Below are 19,942 nucleotides of genomic sequence, written 5' to 3' on the forward strand. Positions count from 1 at the left end.
GTGTATTTGTGTGTGGGGGGACTTCCTGGGTTGTCTACTATGTCACATTAGTCTGTATCTATCCACTACACTCTGGATCACTGAAGTTGAATGAACCCATCCCCCATATCATCCCCCCCCCCCACTTAATTTTCTCTTAGGGTCCCAGACTGGGTGAGGTGGCACACGCCTTTAATCCTAGCATTCAGAGGCAGGTGGGTCTTTGACTTCAAGGCCAGCCTGGTCTACAGTGAGTTCCAGGACAAAAACTATTTCAAAAAAAAAAAAGGGAGTCTCAGTCAGTGGCCAAGCTGACCTCACAGTCCCCCTGCCTCAGCCTACCAAGTGCTGGATTTACAAGCATGGACATCGTGCTTGGTGCTTGCCTTCTGTTATTTCTCAAAATGTGGGTGTTTTTCCGCATGTAATCTCTATATAGCCTGTGCTACACCACTGTCTCGCACTGTGTTTGGCCTAACCTGCAATGCAGAGCAGTCCTCCTGAGGCCTCCCAGGTGCTGGATTACCGCAGGCTGAGGATGACAAGGCCACCTCCCAGTCCCCATAAGACAACCAGGCTGTGGTGGATAATCAGTTTAATGAGAAAACAGTGATCTGTGTGTATAAAAAGGTGGCTGTGTGTCCATTAAGTGTCCTCATTCCTGAGGAGTCGTCATATTGGGTAGTCTTGAATGTCTGTCTTGCTCACGGCACCGTCTGTCTAGGTGCACGCTGGCTGTCAGAACAGGCAGGGCCTGCCCATAAAAAGGTTCATGCCCTAGGAGGAGCACTGGTCAGGATTTTCACATAGTAACAAGGGCCGGAGAGGCTGCCAAAACCAGACCAAAAATAACTGGTGCTAAATGGGTGTCAGCTCAGGGCTGTCTGAGGGAGGCAAAGCCTTCTTCACCTTTTAACCCTTTGTTCAGCCTGTGGCCTCAGTGGAGGGCCCAGTGCTTTATCATCAACTTCCTGGCATCTAAGGAGCCAGCCTTGCCAGTAGTCCAGGTCTACACCAGGGAAGCAGGGACCAAGCTGGAAGGGAGGGGTCGTGCGCCTGTGTGAAGGTCTCGTCACCACCAGTTGGCACGGGCCTGGAGAGGTGTGTATACTGCTGTTGCCGCACCCCATAGCAAGGTGCTGAACTCAGAGCGTGCAGAGCCTAGTCCAGGCGCTTTCTCCAGTACCAGGGGCATTAGAGCCCTAGGGTAAGCTAGGGTTGCGGGCCGCCGCCCCAAAAGTTGAGTGGGCCACAAGCGATCCCCAGCCCCTGACGCTCTACCCTCACGTAAGACAGGCAGGGTTGCCTGAAGCCTTTAGGTGGGACTTCCCCAGAGTACACACTAGTTCCGGCTCATCGGTCTCCAGCTTCTGGGGCAACCTGGTAGGTACTGACTTCTGTGGGGCCTCAATCATGTTGACGTGCCCCTCAGCCTGCCAGAACCCCCCTCCAGTTCTGGAGACGAGAGATGGCTAGAACTACTCCAGACACACTCAGGGTTGCTACTGATAAGAATGGAGTCGCTGGAGAAATTCCACCCAAAGGACAGCAGTGAGGTGCCCCAATGCCTGGCACTTAGCCTGTTTCTTCTCTTATACCCTGGATGCAGCTGCTGGTCACATCTGAGTCTCTACTTACAGAACAGGCCAAGGCCAGTCTCCTGACGGAAGGATGGGTGGACAGGCCTAGACCCGGCTGTGGGTAGTGCTGGTCTGTTTACATCCTGCTCTGGCCTTGGCCCTCACCTGGACCCACTTCGCTTCTTCCTACCCTATGGTCCTCTGCTCCAGCCCTGGCAGGGAACACAGTCTCCCTCACTGAAACCCGGGGGACCTGCTCTACCTGCTGCTGCTCCTGGCCACAAGGAAGCAAAGCCAGAGAAGAATTGGGGCTGGGGCAGAGAACCACTTCGAGGTGGATGGGTGGGAGAGTGGGTGTGGAATGGCGGCTGTGAGTGACCCGCAGGTTTCAGTCATCAGCACCGGGTCCGGGGGTGCCCCACATGGGCCTGAAGTGCTTCCCGGATACCCCGCTGCCAGTCTCGGGCCAGCTGCACTGGTGTCAGAGAGGCCTGTGAACAGGGATACCGAGTCAGCCTTCCTCTCCTAGGTACTCCCTGACCCCGCACGGGTATCAGACACGGCCTGGCTGGCACTCACCACATTCTTCACGCCCAGCTTGGCTCCATAGAGCAGCAGCAGCTTCGTAGCTTTGTGGTGCCCGTAGCGCACAGCCTCGTGGAGTGCTGTGTCCCCTTCCTGTGGAGAGACCAGTCGGTCACTGCGACAGGCCCAGTACAGGAAGGCGCTGCTGACGCACAGATGGCCTCCGGTCTGCCTCAGGCTGCTGGGTCACCAACACCCACCTTGTCCTGCGCATTGATGTGGGCGCCACACTCGATGAGATGCTCCAGGCAGTCAGAGTGGCCCGTGCGCACTGCTACATGGAGAGGGGTGCTCCAGATCTAGGGAGAAGTGAGGTGCAATGCTGGATCTGGGTGGCCATGCCACCCAACCCAAAAGGGCTGTGCCTCTGTGTAGCCTTGCCGTCCTGGAACTCATCAGTAGATAAGGCTGGCCTGGAACACCACCACGCCCAGCTGGCTATGCCTCCTTATAAGGTGAACGTCTGTTCTCCATGCTGCGTGCGCCCCAACAGGTTACCACCCAAAGCAGGCACCGGTCCTTTACCTTGTCCTGTGCATTGACCTGAGCTCCCCGGTTAAGCAGCAGTTTGAGGATGTCCAGGTGTCCTCCACGGCAGGCCCAGAACACAGGTGTCCTGTCCAGCTGCAACACAAAGCATCACGGTGCTCTGACCCACGAGGTCGAAAGACCTGACTAGATGAGCCACCACAGCCCCTGTGAGGGCGAGCCTTGCCTCTCACCAAGTCCCGAGCTTCGATAGCAGCGCCTGCGGCCAGCAGCTTGTTCACCAGCTGTCCGTGGCCCTTCAGACAGGCCCAGTGCAAGGCTGTGCGGTGGAGCTGGGAGCAGAGACAAAATGAGGCCAAGGGAGCAGAGCTACTCCCTAGAGGCACCCACCCCATCCCTTCCGTTCCTAGAACAGGTCACCAGAGTCACCCAGTGTCCCAGGTGAGGACTCGGGTGTCCAAGATGGCATATACAGGTGTTATAAGTGCATTCGCCCAACCTTCCTACCTTGTCATGGGCATTAGGGTCCCTCCGTCTGTCAGGTACTTGTCAATCAGGGCCTCCTGGTTCTCCGCAGCTGCCTTCAGGAACATTTCCAGGTCCACAGGCTCCAGTGGGACCTGGGGCTGCTGCTGCTGGGTGAGCAGAACAGGACAGAACTAAGCCCCTGAGTCCGTGGGCACCCGTCACTGCCGCTTTACCAGTCTGGCCCAGCACGCTTGGCCTGTTCGATTATAGTTGTTCTTCGATCTCATTCTCAGGAGATAAAGAACGGGAAGTGTGTGTTATGCACCAATTGACCCCATACTCTAGTTCATATGCTGAATCTTTTTTTTTTTTTTAAAGATTGATTTATTTATTATGTATACAGAAGAGGGTGCCAGATCTCATTACAGATGGTTGGGAGCCACCATGTGGTTGCTGGGAATTGAACTCAGGACCTCTGGAAGAATAGTCAGTGCTCTTAACCTCTGAGCCATCTCTCCAGCCCCATATGCTGAATCTTAATTGTAGTATCTCAGAATATGACCGTTCTGAAAATAAGGTCATTGCATTTGTAATTATGTCAGAGTGGGGTAGACCCCTTTCCTGTATGACTGATGTCCTTATGTCAAGGACTTGGGATACAGGCAGGCACGCAGAACGTGAGTAAAAGGTAGAGATGGGTCACGTGTCTACAGACCAGCGGGCACTAGTTCCAGCAGCCCCAGGAAGCCGCGCAGGGGAGTGGACGCTCAAGGACAGGACAGCACATCTAGCTTCTGAACAAACTGGAATGACCTGTTGGTGTGGCTGAGTCCCCCACGGCCAGCACTTGGTTACGGCTAGCTGCCTGTGATACTGGTTAATTTCACAAGCCCTTGGGCACATCAGTGAGAGATTACAGATAAGGCTAGCCGATAGGAACCACTGTAAATGTGGGGGAGACCATTTGATGGGCTGGGGTCCTAGGCTGAAGGAAAAGAGAACAAGCTTAAGGAAGTGAGCATTGGGACTGGGGTGTGTGTGTGGGCGGGGGGTGGCTCGGCAGTTAAGAGCGCTTGTTGCTCTTGCAGAAGATCCAGGTTCGGTCCCTAGCACCTACCTGTTGCTTCAAAACCATTTGTACAGGGTATATGATGCTCTCTTCTGACCTCTGACCACCAGGCATGTACATGGTGCACATACATACATACATACGTACAGGCAAACACTAGTACACAAATAAAGCATCTCCTCCCTCCTCTCATTTCCAAATAACCCTTAAGTTGCGGGTGCTTGGTCACAAGAAGCTAAGCAGCTAATGCATGGCCCTATGGAAGGAACAGAAGGCTCTGGGATGCGTCCCATGCAGCTCCCATGCGCTGCCTAAGCAGCTGTGGGCCTAGCTCCATTCTTCCCAGGCCCCAAGACTGGAGGCCATCTGTGCCTCTGGAACACCAGCCTTAACCTCTCACTCACCTCAACCACGGCTCAGCTTCCCTGGGGGGACTTTGTGTCTCAGTCGCTTTTTTCTTCGTCTTTGAATCAAGTTTTCCAAGTCTCTCATGTTGTCCAGAGTCAGTCTGGAGCTGTTAAATCTTTCCAGCTAGGGCAGAAGACATGCCCAAGCCAGACATCAGTCACCAGGTAGGGTCTCAGGGCAGACTCCTGGCTTGACTAATTATGCCTTGAAGAAGCACGCAGTCACTGGCTGGACAATAGTGGCCATGGGCTCTAGTTACTACTCATAGATACCCACATTGCCCAACCCCTTTCCAAGACACTTACTTTCTTCTTCTTCTCTTCCTCCAACTTCAATTTCTCCCGGGCCACGGCCTCTTGGGGTCCCAGCCTCCAGTCACTAGGCCAGCCTCCAGGATCAGGCACTCCATGTCCAAACTCCAACACTTTCCTATTAGCTCTTTCTCCACTTACCTGCAGGACAGGTAGAGTAGATTAAGGAATGGGACAGATTGGAGGAAGGCTTAGGAATCAGTTGTGTGCACAGCAGGATGGCCGAGATCTGATGTGCAAAGGTCAGTTGTGAACCTGGGTGTCAGCATGACTCATCCTGCTGAATGTTTCCTGGTGGGCTACAATGCACACACACACACACACACACCCATCTGCAGTGGCAATGGCCAAGGCCCAGGGGAATGACTGCCTATCGGCTATCAGCAGATCACAGAGTTGAGGGAGGGCGGTGTTTGTCTATACCACTGGGTTCATGTCTGGGAACTCAGGCAGACGACACCTTAGCTTCCATCCTGGGCTTCTTTCCCTGGATTCCTATGACATCATGCCACACTGCCATCTGACCCAAGCTTCGAGAAGAGAAGCTTCTGGGCCGAATTCCAAATCCCTGCTTTCAGCCCTTGGGTCTTAGAGAAACTATGTTTCTGCCTCTGTAAAATGAGCTCAAACCATCCCTATAGCCGTCACAGCTGACACCACCCAGCTCCTTAACAGCCACCCAGGAAGCTGGAGCGGACCAGGGAAGGTGCAGAGTGTGGGAGAGGGGAACAGAAGGCTGAGGCTTCTGGCCAAAGGCCAGGTCTTCCCTCGAAATCAGCAGCTTCAACAACCTAATAGTTCTGGTCTGGGCTTTGTCATCCACCTCCCGGAGCAGCTGGGGCCACTGCACCACAGTGACACATAGGTGCCTCATACCCTCCATGCCCTATGTCACCCAAATTGATACTACACAGCTGCACGGCGTCACTCTGTGTCTCTTACTGCTTGGGAACCCAAGAACACCACCCCTGAAGTGGCCAGACCTCCAGAAGTTCCAACCAGACTGTCCTGTGTGTCCTTGACCTTAAAGGAACTATACAGCTCTACCATGGCTTCCAGATAACTCTCCACTTCCCATTTCTTTTGGACCATCCAGACAGGCATACCTGCAGCTTGGGGGTGCAGCTCTGTGGAGAATGCTAACCTAGCATGTATGAAGCCCCAGATGATCCCAGTACCACACTCACCAAAAACAAACAAAGACTCAATAATTCAAGGATTTTCCCATCTGCTGACACCCAGCTTCATGCCCAATTATCTTCCTTCTCTTGACACCCCTAACATGAGGAAGGGGCAGGAAAGAACCATGCTGTCTTGCCCTCAATCTGACCCTCCGATCCCAGAAAGCGCTGTCTGCTGTCAGCGAGACTTCGTGCCTCTGGCCATAAAGTCCGGGTACCTGCCCTTGTGTTGAGTCCTTACCAGTCACCTGCCTCGCATCCTTACCAACTGCTGAATGCTGATGAAGTCCATGGTCCCCCCTTGCTCTCCACACGCCCAGCGAAGCTAGCAGAGCGCTCAGCCCTTTTATGGAGAGCTCTCTCTTGGGGTGGGGAAGGACAGAGTTTGTGCCCAGGCCAGATGACTCTGGGGCTCTGTCACACTAACCAAAATACAGGTCTGGGAATGTGGCCCACTGAGGGCAGGAAGAGAAGCTGTCTGAAGCTGAGTCTGCAGCCTCCTCAGACACCCACCACCCTGCACCTGCTGTGTCCCGCATCTCGCAGGGAGTCGTTTTACCAACACATGGGCTGAGGTGCTTGGCCAGACCCAAGGGAAACATTTCTTACTCTTGGAGTTCAGAGCCCACTGGTGGAATCCAGACTTAAGATGGAGATCTGGCTGCCTGCGATATTGCAAAGACTAGCGGCGCAAGCAGGCGCCCTACAGAGGACCTCAGGAGGACACAACGGAAGAGGCTGACCTAATGCCTTGGAATTCTCCTGGGCTACATGATGAAACTAGGCTCCATAAGATTTCCCAACTGCTAGTTTCAAGCTGCCCTTCCCTCCTCGATTTGTCCCTCAGCAGGCGCATCAGCCAACATGGTGTTCCACTCAGCCCTCATAGGGTCCACACCAGATAACTCTCTGGGCACGAAACATGTCCTTCAACAGGGCAAGGGACTGAGACCCGCTCCGGGTCCCCGGTCTGTAGCAATAATCATGACAGCCAGCCACGAAACAGCTGTCTTTAGCCAACAAAATCAAATTCCTAATTCTTCAGAAGCCAGGAATGCCTTTCCTCTGCTGTGCCTAAATTCCAACTGACCTTTGAAAGGAAACCAGATACCCAGTAAACAAGACCCAGCATGAAAGCAACATGAACAGGAGAACCAAATAAGCACAAGGGAAATGTGGCTGAAGGGGACCGGAGACCACAGGGTTACCAGAGCGCCTGTGGTCCATGCTGACCTCATGGACATGCAGAGTTTTCGAGAATTTAAGGAAACACAGCTTTTTTAAAGCAGCCGGGTCTTCTGCATTAGGATGCTTTCTTTGAAACACCCTCCTTGGTGATGCGGAGGAAGCAGTTCTCTGTGAGAAAGGCGCAGACAAGTCAGACTAGCCCTGCTCTCCCTGTCCTGCATTTGATGAAGCTGGGCATGGTTGTACGTGATTGTTATTCTAGTACTCAGGTGGGTGTGGGGTGCACACACCTTTAATCCAAGCACTTGAGAGGCCGAGACAGGAGGATCTCTGTGTGTTCAAGACCAACCTGGTCTACAGAGTTCCAGGAAGCCAGGACTACATAGAGAGACCCTGTCACAAATAAACAAAGAAAACCCTAGTACTCAGACAGGTGAAGAAAAAGGACCCCAGCTGAAAGTTCATCTGGGCTACCGTGAAACCCTGTATCCAAACAAAAAAATAATTTTTTTTTTAAAATGCTAGTTTGTGCCCACAAAGGTAAATGGTATTATCTCTAAGTTAAAAACAATAATTAGTCTTTATTTTTAAAAATAAAACTGAAGACCTATTTGATTAGTCCTGCCTCCGTGGCCCAGGGGAAACCATATCTTCTCAACTTCTCCTCTGGTGTCTGCACGGCACGGGCCATTTGGAGAGTGTCAGGCTGTGGGCACCACGTGCACCTTGCCACACTGCTAACCTACGTTCAAGTGATGTGCCGGACCTGACCCCTTCCTGCCAGGGAGCTGCTCAGTGTGTGTGTGTCACACATACACACACACACACACAGTCTCACACTGTAGCTCAGGCTGGCCTCAAGTTTATAATTCTGCCTAAGCTCCTGAGTGCTAGGACTGAAGACACGTTAGCCACCATGCTGGCGCTCTCTTTTTAAATATACGCTATATTTCAATGCATCTCTTGTCTCTCAGTGCTGGGAACAGGGCCTTGTTCCCTAATGCAGAGTTTGTGAGTGAGTCTGTAAATGGACACCTTTGTTATCAAGGATGAATCTTCCTAGGTTGCTACAGAGAAGTCAAAATTATTGGCTCTGCTCACTGAAATAGCTATTGCTAAATACCATAAACTGCCATCTATGGTGTGTGTGGCAGTTTCCATGACCGGAAGCCAACCAACTTACGGCAAGTGATAGCGCCAAAGAAAATTTTAATACACATACATGAGGCATATATTATACATGTTTCTCTCTATATATGCATACACCCAAAGCAAAGGCTCAATATTCTAACATAAAGTTCCTGTGAATCAATAAAAACATGGCAAGCTGGATGTGCTGTCGCATACCTATAATCCCAACACTCAGGAGGCTGAGGCCAGAGGACGGCTCCAAGTTGGAGGCTAGCCTAGACTACGTAGCAAGAACAAAAACATTTTAAATAGGCGTAAATAGGAAGGTCAAAGACAGGTGTGTAGTCTCACGAGTAAGCAGTGCAAAACAAACAAAAAAGCAGTTATAATTACGTGGTTTTTGGAGACCAGGTCTCTGTAGCTCTGGTTGACCTGGAGCTCCAAGAGATCCTCCTGCCTTGGGCGCCATGACTAAAGGTGTACGTAACTACACCTGGCACAGTTACACTTTGTACAGACCGGACTTCTAGAACTGAAATTCTGGAATAAAAGCCAGTATCAGTTAGATTTTGGGACTGGGCACTGTTTCTCCCCATTGTATTAGGGATTGAACACACGGCTTTTGCATGTCAGGCAAGCACTCCACCATTGAACTATTGAGACGGGGTCTATGTTGCCCAGGCTGGCCATGAATTCCTCTGTAGCCTCAGCCTCCTGAGCAGCTGGTATTTCAGGCCTGCACTGCCAGGCCAGGCCTGGTAGTGGGTACTCTCCATGCTGCCTGTAATGTAGTGCACTCACTAGAGTGCCCTCCATGTACTTCCTCAGACCCAGAGTAACCCTAAGGCAGGCCTAGTCTAATCATTCTAGGTGTATGTGTGTGTGTGTGGGGGGGGGGGGGCTGAGGGACAAGCAGGTTAAAAAGGAACATTGCACCAAGCTGATTCAGCTAGGAAACAGCTTTTGTTAGACACTCTATATTTTCTTCTAATACTTCAAAGTTTTGGCATTTTTATATTTAGGTCTCTGTCTCTTGAAATTTATCTTTGTCTGTGGGATGTTGTCAAGACGTAAGCTTTATTTCCTTCCAAATGGATAGCCGTTTCTACAAGGACTAACTTATATGGTCACCTGTCCAGGCTCACAGTCTTCAGCCCTCCCAAGCCTCCCTTCTGGCTCCCACACTGGCCAGGCGGGGCTTTTCTGGGCATTCTGGCCCCGGCCCCACCCGGCAGCATGATGCTGAGCAAGGCAGGGTGTGGAGAGCTAGTCTGGGTACTCTTCAAGGGCAGCCAGAGACAGGAGGAGGAGCCTCAGCTGGCCAACAGGTCCCGCAGGCCACTGTTGCAGGGCAGCAGGTCACATGCTAGGCGTGCTTTGCGATCCCGGACAGCCTTCAGGGCTGGGCTGTGTTGTAACAGGAGGAGCAAATGTCCTCGTGACCCTTTTCTGCAGCCTGTGGAGAGAGAGGCCCGAATCAAAAGACATACCCGAGCTGGGCCCTGCACGTGCTCACTTCCCTTTCCCTTAGAAAGGTCTCCTGGAAACGGGCACCTCAGATGTGTGAGCAGAAACCTTACCAAAGCCCCAGGCCTTAGACACAGGTTTGTGAAGCACCTGGGACTGTTTGGGCAGCTAGTCAGCGTAAGGAACTGTTCTGGAACTCTCCATGTAGACCAGACTGACCTTGAACTTTTGGCAATCCTCCTGCCTCTGACTTCTAAGTGCTGGAATTATAGGTATGAGCAGCCATGTTTGGGCCTCTGTGCATGTCAGGCAAGCACTCCACCCCTGAGCTACACCCCTCTTTTCATCTTTTGAGACGGGGTCTCACTATGTTGTTTGCTCATGTTTATGGTTTTGTGTTTTTGTTTTGTGGTAGAGTTTCACTATGTAGCCCTGGCTGGCCTGAAGTTCACTATGTAGCCCTGGCTGGCCTTTAGTTCACTCATACCTGCCTGCCTCTGCCTCCGGAATGCTGGATTAAAGGCATGTGCCGCCACTCCTGATCTATTTTATTGTTGTTGGTTTATTTTGGCTTTTTGAGAGACTGCCTCACTACGTAGTTCAAGTCAGCCTCACACCCATAATTCTCCTGTCTTGGCCTCCTAAGGTCTAGGATTGCAGTTATGTGCTCCTCTACCATCTCTACCACCCAGCTTAGCCGGAATTCTTTTTTTTTAATACCCTTTGCCCAGTCATCATGCTGGTCTTTATTTAGCCATCCCACAATCACCCATGAAGCACCTGGGACCGTTTAAGATGTATTTATTATGTATACAGTGTTCTGCCTGTATACATAGCCCCAGCACTGAAGGGAGTGAAGACAGGAAGGAGGATCTCGGGACTTGCTGGCTTCCAGCCTAGCTGAGAAAACTGAGTTCAGGAAGAGACGCTTATCTCCAAGGAAAAGGCAGAGATGGAGGAGAATTCCCAGTGCCTATTTCTGGCCTCTGTGTACAGGCACACAAATGTGCATCTGCACACAAGTGTGTGCATACACTCACAGATATACAGACATAAATAAATCATATTTTTGTAATTATATGTATGTGAGGGGGATGTGTAGATGTGTAGAGATGCCTGCAAAGGTCAAAAGAGGGCAGCAGATTCTCTAGAGCTGGAGTTACAAGTGGTTGAGAGCTGGGAACTGAACTGACTTCTGTCCTCAGCAAGAATAGTACACACTCTTGGCTGGAGATGGCTCAGAGGTTAAGAGCACTGCTGCTCTTCCAGAGGACCTGAGTTCAATTCCCAGCACCCACATGGTGGCTCACAACCATCTGTAATGAGATCTGATGCCCTCTTCTGTCATGCAGGCAGAACACTGTATACATAAATAAATACATCTTAAAAAAAAATAGTACACTCTTAACCACTGAGACACCTCTTTAGCTCTGGCTGTCTTGGAACTTGCTCTATAGACCAAGCTGGCCTCGAACTCACAGAAATTTGCCTGCCTCTGCCTCCTGAGTGCTGGGATTAAAATGTCCACCACTGCCACCGCGACCGCCACCGCCAGGCTATTAGTGAGTCTTTTTAAAAAAGAGAAGGCTCAAGCTTCCACAGCTGTCAAGGCTTTAACAAAACCCAGCCTGCAGCTAGCTGCTCACTGAGCACCTGTCCAGTGCGCTAAGGCTGCCGCACACTCGACAGCCGCAGGCCCCAGCTGCTGCCTCTGAGACAGACTTCAGATAGAATCCGAGATGAACAGGTAGCTTAGTAAGACTTCTGTTGCTGGGATAGAACACCACAACCAAATGTAACTTGGGAGAAAAGGCTTTATTTCAGCACTGGTTGTTGCTCATCATGAAGGGATGTCTGGGCCAGAACCTGGAGGCAAACTAAAGCTGAAACCATGGAGGGATGCTGCTTACTGACTTGCTCCTCATGGCTTGCTCAGCCTGCTTGTCTTTTTTTTTTTCTCCTCCTCCTCCTCCTCCTCCTCCTCCTCCTCCAAGACAGGGTTTCTTTGTGTAGTCTTAACTATCCTGGAACTCACTGTAGATAAGGAAGGGTTTGATGGGAACTCTTTTATTTGTTTGTTTGTTTGTTTTTCAAGACAGGGTTTCTCTGTGTAGCTTTGCACCTTTCCTGGATCTCGCTCTGTAGACCAGGCTGACCTTGAACTCACAAAGATCCGCTGGCTCTGCCTCCTGAGTGCTGGGATTAAAGGCCTGTGCTGCCACCACTGTCTGGCTTGATGGGAACTCTTTTAAAGCCACGGTACTGGAGGAAAATCAGAGTTGGGGCAAGGAAGGACTCTATCTATAAACGTATGCATGAATCACATCTCTAAGATGCTTATGTGGGTTGGGCATATAGTTCAGTGGTAAAACGCTTGTCTGGCAACCCCAGCACTTGATAGACAGACAGACAGATAGATAAGTGAAAGAGGAAGGAAAGGGGGGAGGTAGGGAACAATTCGTAAAGTGGATGCCTGGAGGAAAGAGCCTAGAATACTGAGCCCCAAAAAATGACCTAGAAAGTGGGTAGTAGAGGGGTCAAGCTGTACTGGTTTCAAAAAGCAGATTCCACGGGAAAGCCTTCACATGGCCGCTGAGGGAGAAAGAACTAATTCACACACTTTCCTGAAGTGGTGGCAGGTGAGCCCGGGTGTCCAGGTGGCTTTTCTTTTCCACATTTTTCTGTTTTCTACAACGAGTGCTGTGATGGTTAATCTTGGTTGTCAGCTCCTAGGGTTGAGTCCCCTCGGAGACACACTGAGGGGTGTGAGGGCATTTCTAGAGAGAGTTCGCCTCGTGAGCTGAGGTCCCAGCTCAAGGTCGAGGACCCGCATTCACTGGTCTCTGCTTCCTGACTACAGACAAGAACGTGGGTGCAAGATGGCTCAGAAGGTCAAGGCACTGCCACCAACCCTGTCCACATCAGTCCGATGCCCCTGGCCCAGGTAGTGGAAGGAGAGAACTGACTTCTGAAAGCTGTCCTCGGATTGCTCTCTCCCCACCCCCCAACAAATACAGATATCCTCTGGCCAGCCGCCTCATGTTGCTAGCCTCCTACCACCATTGCCTGCTTGCCAAGATGGACTGCGTCCCCTACCTTGAGCTGTGGGCAAGCGTACACCCTTGCTTCTTGAAGCTGCTTCTGTTAACTTTATCACATGGGCGTGGTGGCGCACTGCCTTTAATCCCAGCAGCTGGGAGGCAGAGGCAGGTGGATGTCTGTGAGTTCAAGGCCAGTCTGCTCTACAGAGTGAGTTCTAGGCCAGCCAGGGCTACACAGAGAGACCCTGTCTCGGGAAAATAAAAAAAGAAAAATAGAATTTTGTCACCGCAAAGCAACATGAAAAGTAACTAATACACGAGTAAGATTAAGGAACAGGAGGTATGATGGAGGCAGGGGACACACCTTGTGTAGACTGGTCATGCCATCGTCATCGACCAGGCGGGGTTGGACCCGTGGGAGAGCAGCAGTCGGGCGATTTCCGTGTGGCCACAGTAGCTGGCCCTGTGCAGAGCTGTGGCCCCCCCGTGGGTCTGGGCATCACACTTGGCTCCGCTTTCCAGCAGGAATTGGCAAACAGCATAGTGTCCATTGCGGCTCGCATAATGCTGCAGGGGGCAGAGGCGCAAGTCAGAGAGCAAGGGGCGGGGCTGGAGTCGGCTCGGGGACACTGTGCTCTTCCATTAATTAAAATACCCAGCTGCTCACGAGGCTGCCACAATCAAAAGGGGAGGTGACTAAGGGTACAGTGTAGGTGTGAGAGGCTTATCAGCCATGGTGGCGCAGACCTGTGTCCGTAATCCCAGCACTTGGGAGGAGGCAGGAGGATCAGGGTCATCCTCCACATGCAGCAAGTTTGAGGCTAACCTGGGTTATGTGAGAGCCTATTTCAAAAGGCAAAACAACCAACTTCAAAGCCAGGCAAGGTGGCACATGTCTGTAACCTCAGTGCTCGGGAGGTAGAGGCAAGAATGACTCCAAGGACAGCCTGCGCCACCGAGTGAACCCTTCCAAAGACAAAAAAAACAAGAGCCAGTGAGATGACTCATTGACTAAAAGTACTTACTACCAAGTCTGGTGACCTAAGTTCTACCCCCAGAACTTACACAGTGGAAAGAATGAAACAACTCCTAAAAGTTGTCCTCTGATCTCTACACATGCGCTGTGGCAAGCTTGTGCACACACGCACCCCTGCACGCGAGTGCACACACTCACAAAACAAGAACCAACAAAACAAACACTAAAGGGCTTTTCTGGAAGTAAAGGGAGGGAGGAGGCAGTCCAGAGTTAAAGCCTCTCCCTGTAACTCACCAGTGCAGTGTAGCCAGCAGAGTCAGGCTGGCTAGGGTCCGTGGCCTTCTGGATGAAATACTTCACTCGGCCCAGGTCTCCATTCAGGGCTGCTGACCAGATTCCTGCAGAAAGCCAATCAAAGCGCTAAGCAGTGCTGTGTGGTGGGATTCTTTCTTTCTTTCTTTCTTTCTTTCTTTCTTTCTTTCTTTCTTTCTTTCTTTCTTTCTCTCTCTCTCTCTCTTTCTTTCTTTCTCTCTCTCTTCCTTCCTTTCTTCCTTTTTTTTAAGAATTTCTTCTTCTTTTTTTTAAAGATTTATTATTATTATTATTATTATTATTATTATTATTATTATTATTATGTATACAGTGTTCTGTTTGTATGTCTGCAGACCAGAAGAGGTTATAACCAGATCTCATTATAGATGGTTGTAAGCCACCATGTGGTTGCTGGGAATTGAACTCGGGACCTCTGAAAGAGCAGTCAGTGCTCTTAACCTCTGAGCCATCTCTCCAGCCCCTTCTACTTTTTGACTGACGCTTTCACATCTGTAAGTTAGAGCTTAGGACCCTCTATCTACATTACCCCAGGAAGCAGGCAATAATCCCATGCTAAGAATCGTTATAACCTGAATCTGTCATAAAAGCTGATACAGGGCGGTGTTGGTGGTATTGGTGTTGGTGTTGGTGGTGGTGGTGGTGGTGGTGGTGCACGCCTTTAATCCCAGCGGTCAGGAGGCAGAGGCAGAGGCAGGTGGATTTATGAGTTAGATGTTGACCTGGTCTACAGATCGAGTTCCAGGAGAGCCATGACTGTTACATGGAGACCCTGTCTCAAAACAAACAGCTGATCCGCGGGAACCGTGAGATGGCGTAGCAGGTCAAGTGCCTGATACCAGGCCTGACTACCTGAGTTCAATCCCCTGCAGCTACACGAGAGAAGGAGAAAACTGACTCCAGCAAGTGTTGTCCTCTGACCTCCCAACTCATACCCTGACACTTCACACACCCTAAGTTTAAAAATAAGTAAAATTATTGAAATAAAATGACCATGAATAGGCTGACCAATATTATAAACCCAGTTGATGAGAGAATTAATTAGTGGCTTGGAATTCACTCACAATGCAGCATAAAATGATGAGAAAAAAAGAGGTACGGGAACATGGAAGAGAACATGTGCCAACATACTTCTAAAAGGAATCACAGAGAGATGTGCTAGGTGTAACCGGTGCCATGTCATTGCCGGGCTCCAGGAACCTGACCTTACTGGTATAGAAAGGGAGCCCAGACTCATGGACGCACAGAGAAGTTAGGAAGCTGGGACTGGTGGACTGGGCTCTCTGATGGAGAACGGCAGCAACCCAGAAGCTCAGCTGTGGTGGTATTGTGTTCCCCCAAATATTGTGTACCTTAATAAATTTATCTGGGGTCAGAGAACAGACAGCCACTAAATACAAAGGCTAGAAAATGGTGGCACTCACACCTTTAATCCTAGCATTCCAGAGATAGAAATCCCTCTGTATCTCTGTGAGTTCAAGGCCACATTGGAAATAGCCAAGCATGGTGACATACGCCTTTAATCCCAGAAAGCCAGCCTTTAATCCCAGGGAGTGGTGGTAGAAAGCAAAAAGATATATAAGGCGTGAGGACCAGAAACTAGAGGCATTTTGGCTGGTTAAGCATTCAGGCTTTTGAGCAGTAATTCAGCTGAGACCCATTCCGGATGAGGACTCAGAGGCCTCCAGTCTGAGGAGACAGGACCTGCTGAGGAATTGGCAAGGTGAGATAGCTGTGGTTTGTTCTGTCTCTCTGATCTACCAGCCTGGACCCCAATAACTGACCTCAGGTTTGATTTTATTAATAAGAACTTTTAAGATTCCTGCTACACTCAGCATTTATTTTATTATTTATTACATACAGTTTAATAATATATATATTATTATATAATAACCGGGGTTACTGTATCAAACAAAAGGGTGAGGTTATTACATACAGCTGAACAAGGAGGCGGGGTTATTATACACAGCTGAACAAGGAGGTGGGTTATTATATACAGCTGAACAAGGAGGCGGGGTTATTATATACAGCTGAACAAGGAGGTGGGTTATATACAGCTGAACAAGGAGGCGGGGTTATTATACACAGCTGAACAAGGAGGTGGGGTTATTATACACAGCTGAACAAGGAGGCAGGTTTAGCTAACATCAGTAGGAACAATCTCTGTAGAGGAGCATGTTCAGGCCATAAATATCCAGAGGGAGAAATGGTAGACATTTCTGTCAACATTTGCACATGGACCAGAGGAAGGATTTGCTATCCCTCTGAGCCTCGCCCTGATGTGTGTGTGTGTGTGTGTGCGCGCGCGCGCCACCAGCCATTTCCCCATAGGTCTGAGGCTAGGGTCCTTACCAGGACCAGCTCAAACCACACACATTCACTCAGGGCTTCCTCTGCTCCCCACAATGGGAAAGATACTGGGTGAAGAGATAAGAATTGTTCAGAAATAAAGATAATCATAAGCTGGGCATGGTAGCACACACCTTTAATCTCAGCATTTGGGAGACAGAGGCAGGTAGATTATAGACGACTTTCTAAACAGTCTTATTAAATAAGAAACACAGAGCCAAATACAGGGGTGAAAGCCGAAGAGATCATAGAAATAGTGAGGGCCACCAACTAACCTTAGCTCACCACGCCGCTGTAGCTTCCCAAGAGAACCGAACCAGCTTCTTCCTGTCTAACCTGGGCCTTTATTGCCTTGCTGTTCTGCCCTCTCATTGGCTCTTAGCCCAGCCACCTCACTTCCTTGTCACTACCTGTCTGGACAGACCTCCAGGTCTCTATGGTTGGCTATGACCTCTGATCGCCAGGCAAACTTTATTTATTAACATACAAATAAAATATCACCACAGTAGATCTCTGTGCATTCAAGGTCAGCCTGATCTACATAGTTTCAGGACAGCCGGAGCTACATAGTGAGATCTTGTCTCAAAAAACAAAAACAAACAAACAACCCCCCCAAAAAAAAATCAAACAAACAAAAAACCAAAAAAAACAACAACAAAAACCGGAGCTAGAAGAAGCCAGTTCAGCACTTGTTGCTCTTCTAGAGGACCTGGGTTTGATTCCTAGCACCATAAGGTGGCTCACAACCATCTGTAACTCCCGTTTCAGGAGATCCAATCCCCTCTTCTGTCCAGGCACATACATGACAAATACATACACACAGGCAAAACATACACATGCTTTAAGTAAATATATATATTTAATTAAGCCCATGATCAGAGAGATGGCTCAGCAGTTAAGACCACTTGCTAGGGCTGGACAGTGGTGATGCACGCCTCTATTCCCAGCACTAAGGAGGCAGAGGCAGGTGGATCTCTGAGTTCGAGACCAGCCTGGTCTACATAATGAGTTCCAGGACAGCCGGAGCTAATAATGAGACCCTATCTAGGGGGTGGGGATGGAGAGACAGATATACTGACAAAACAGAATACACACACACACACAATAACTGAATTAAAAATTAAATAAAAAATTAGTAATAAATGAATTTAAAACTAAAAAATGTGATTTACAGAAAACATTCACACACTAGGTGAGCATCTGTATCATATGTGGGAAATAATAAAAGAATAAGCAAACGAAAGAGCAGCAGGTGATACACAAATTATTTCTTTTTCATTTTTATCTTTTCAAGACCAAGTGTCTCACTGTGTATACCTGCTTTGTCTGGCTTTGAACTTGTAACCTTCCTGCCTCAGCCTTGGAGTCAGTCCAAACTGCTATGAGAGCAAAGTGCTAATATAACAGAATAACCTGGAAGGTCCCTACTTTGAACATGACAAGGTTTCTTTCTCAACAGAGACAACAGGGCTGACATTTGTGAGCCAGGTTATGGGGAGCCGGCCTGTGCATGTCAGGATGGCTGTGACACACAAAAATGTCTCTAGACCTTTACTGGGCATAACTGTCCCCAGGGGAGGACTCTATAAGGCATAAGGAAGGTTTCTCTGAAGAGGTGTCTTGGAACGGAGAGCTGAAGGAAAAGCTTCAGTTAGCCGGGAGTTTGCAGGAGGACCTTCGAGCAAACAAAACGAATGATGTCAACCAGGCAAAGGTCTTGCATATTTGAGAAACCCAAAGAGGACCACGGCAAGGATGAGAACTATAATGAGGGTACAGAAACAGAGCTTTGTAGGTCACAACAGAGAACTAAGAGCAGCTGGAGGGGCTGGAGAGAGAGTTAAGAGCACTGGCTGCTCAGGAAGAAGACCTGGGTCAGTTCCCAGCACCCAGCTCATCACCATCTGTAACTGCAATTCCAGGGAATCCGATGCCCTTTTCTGGCCTCCATGGGCACCAGGCACGTGTGGTATACAGACATAATTCTGACAAACACATAACACACAATAATCTTTACATTAAAAAAAAAAAAGTAAATGTAATCATCTCCCTTGCTATTGTCCAATGGTAGAGAGAGAAAACACCACAAGAGGGCGCGAGAGGAAGTCGGAGGTCCTATTATATCCCTACCCCAAAGGATGGCAGTAGCGAGATAAATGGCTAAGAAACCATTCCTATGGCAACGATCAGGTGTGACTGCACATACATCAGCAGCATCTACACTACCTTGCTATAGTTGCAGAAGCTAACCTGTGCCTGCGGATAACACAGTCCATAACAAAGCGGTTCCAGGCACAGAGAACAGGGACCATTGCTGGCAGCAAGATCTCTGTATAATCTGGGACAAAACAGATACATCCCTACGCCTGTTTCGAGATTACTGTCATAGCTAAAACACGGACACTCACACTCGAGATCAGCAAGGGTCAGCTCCCCTGACCTCCCAGGCGGATACAATCAACCAGCTGCAGATTCTGTCCCTAGCTCCTCTGTCACCTGAGCAGACTGTCTCCCAGCTGGGTTGGTCTCCGGAACCCAGTCCGGAAACCAATGCCTCAGTTTACCCGTCCGCACTCGAGACGATGTGGCCGAAGGGCTTCCCGCCACGCTTTGCGGCCAGCCTTCCTGCACCAGGCCCCGAAGCTCCAAACTCGGTTCGCAGCCTCCTTTGGTTCACGCCCCCGGGGCTGGGGCTGGGAATTGCCCGCCGCCGGGCACGCGGCCACCTCACCCTCCTCACCCCTCTCGAAGTCCATCTCCTCCAGCGTCTGCTGTACCCCGGGCACCGCACCGGGGTGTGAACAGCAGGAGCTGTCCGAGCACGGTTGCGGAGCCGCCATCTCGGCTGCCGGGCCTGCCGCGGGGCGTTCCTACGATGCGCCCACCCCTCCGTCCCAGGCGGACCACTCGGCGTCCGTAGCTGACCTTCGAGTCCCGCCCTCTCTCCCGAGTCGACCAATCCGACGTTTAGATCTTAGTTTAGCAACCAATGACAGTAGCGAGGCGGGGCTGGATAGGCTGAGCCTTGCTGCTCTGTCACCACGGGAGGGCGCCCGAGGCTAAGCAAGCACCGGGAGGAGCAGAGGCGTGGGGTTCTGCTGCGCGCCCCGGAGGAGGCGGGACGGTTCCTGCAGCCGCGCCTTGTAGGGTGTGGGGATCAAGCAGCTTGGCCCGCCTGGCAGTGTTTATGTCGCTTTCGCCAGAACCGAAGAAGCCTCGCGGGTTCCCAGGGCACAAGGACTCTGGACGCCGCCCACAGTCCCTTATCCCTGGACACCGCCCACAGTCCCTCATCCCATCTTCCGGGCATCACCCGAGCCACTGGCTGTCCATGGGCAGCGCAGTGACCGCCAGAAATCCACTAACATCCCGACCCTCGTTCCGTAACTA

General features: G+C 50.4%; 2 protein-coding genes across 2 annotated transcripts; both read right to left on the minus strand.

The window, feature by feature from the left end:
* Positions 1–1,846: 1,846 nt before the first annotated feature.
* On the minus strand, positions 1,847–6,378 carry Ankrd23 (ankyrin repeat domain 23). The gene is given in 11 exon segments (XM_028865663.2): positions 1,847–2,050; positions 2,139–2,237; positions 2,345–2,443; positions 2,670–2,768; positions 2,867–2,965; positions 3,141–3,163; positions 3,166–3,268; positions 4,019–4,026; positions 4,584–4,701; positions 4,884–5,030; positions 6,336–6,378. Coding segments are annotated over 11 exon segments (918 nt in total). The 5' UTR covers positions 6,363–6,378; the 3' UTR covers positions 1,847–1,954.
* Ankrd39 (ankyrin repeat domain 39) lies at positions 4,628–19,436 on the minus strand. The gene is given in 8 exon segments (XM_028865664.2): positions 4,628–4,701; positions 4,884–5,030; positions 9,521–9,815; positions 9,818–9,845; positions 13,262–13,299; positions 13,302–13,464; positions 14,168–14,271; positions 19,293–19,436. Coding segments are annotated over 6 exon segments (546 nt in total). The 5' UTR covers positions 19,393–19,436; the 3' UTR covers positions 4,628–4,701; positions 4,884–5,030; positions 9,521–9,702.
* Between the last annotated feature and the right edge of the window lie 506 nt (positions 19,437–19,942).

The sequence above is a fragment of the Peromyscus leucopus genome, chromosome 16_21 (genome assembly GCF_004664715.2).
Source record: "Peromyscus leucopus breed LL Stock chromosome 16_21, UCI_PerLeu_2.1, whole genome shotgun sequence".
NCBI lineage: Eukaryota > Metazoa > Chordata > Mammalia > Rodentia > Cricetidae > Peromyscus > Peromyscus leucopus.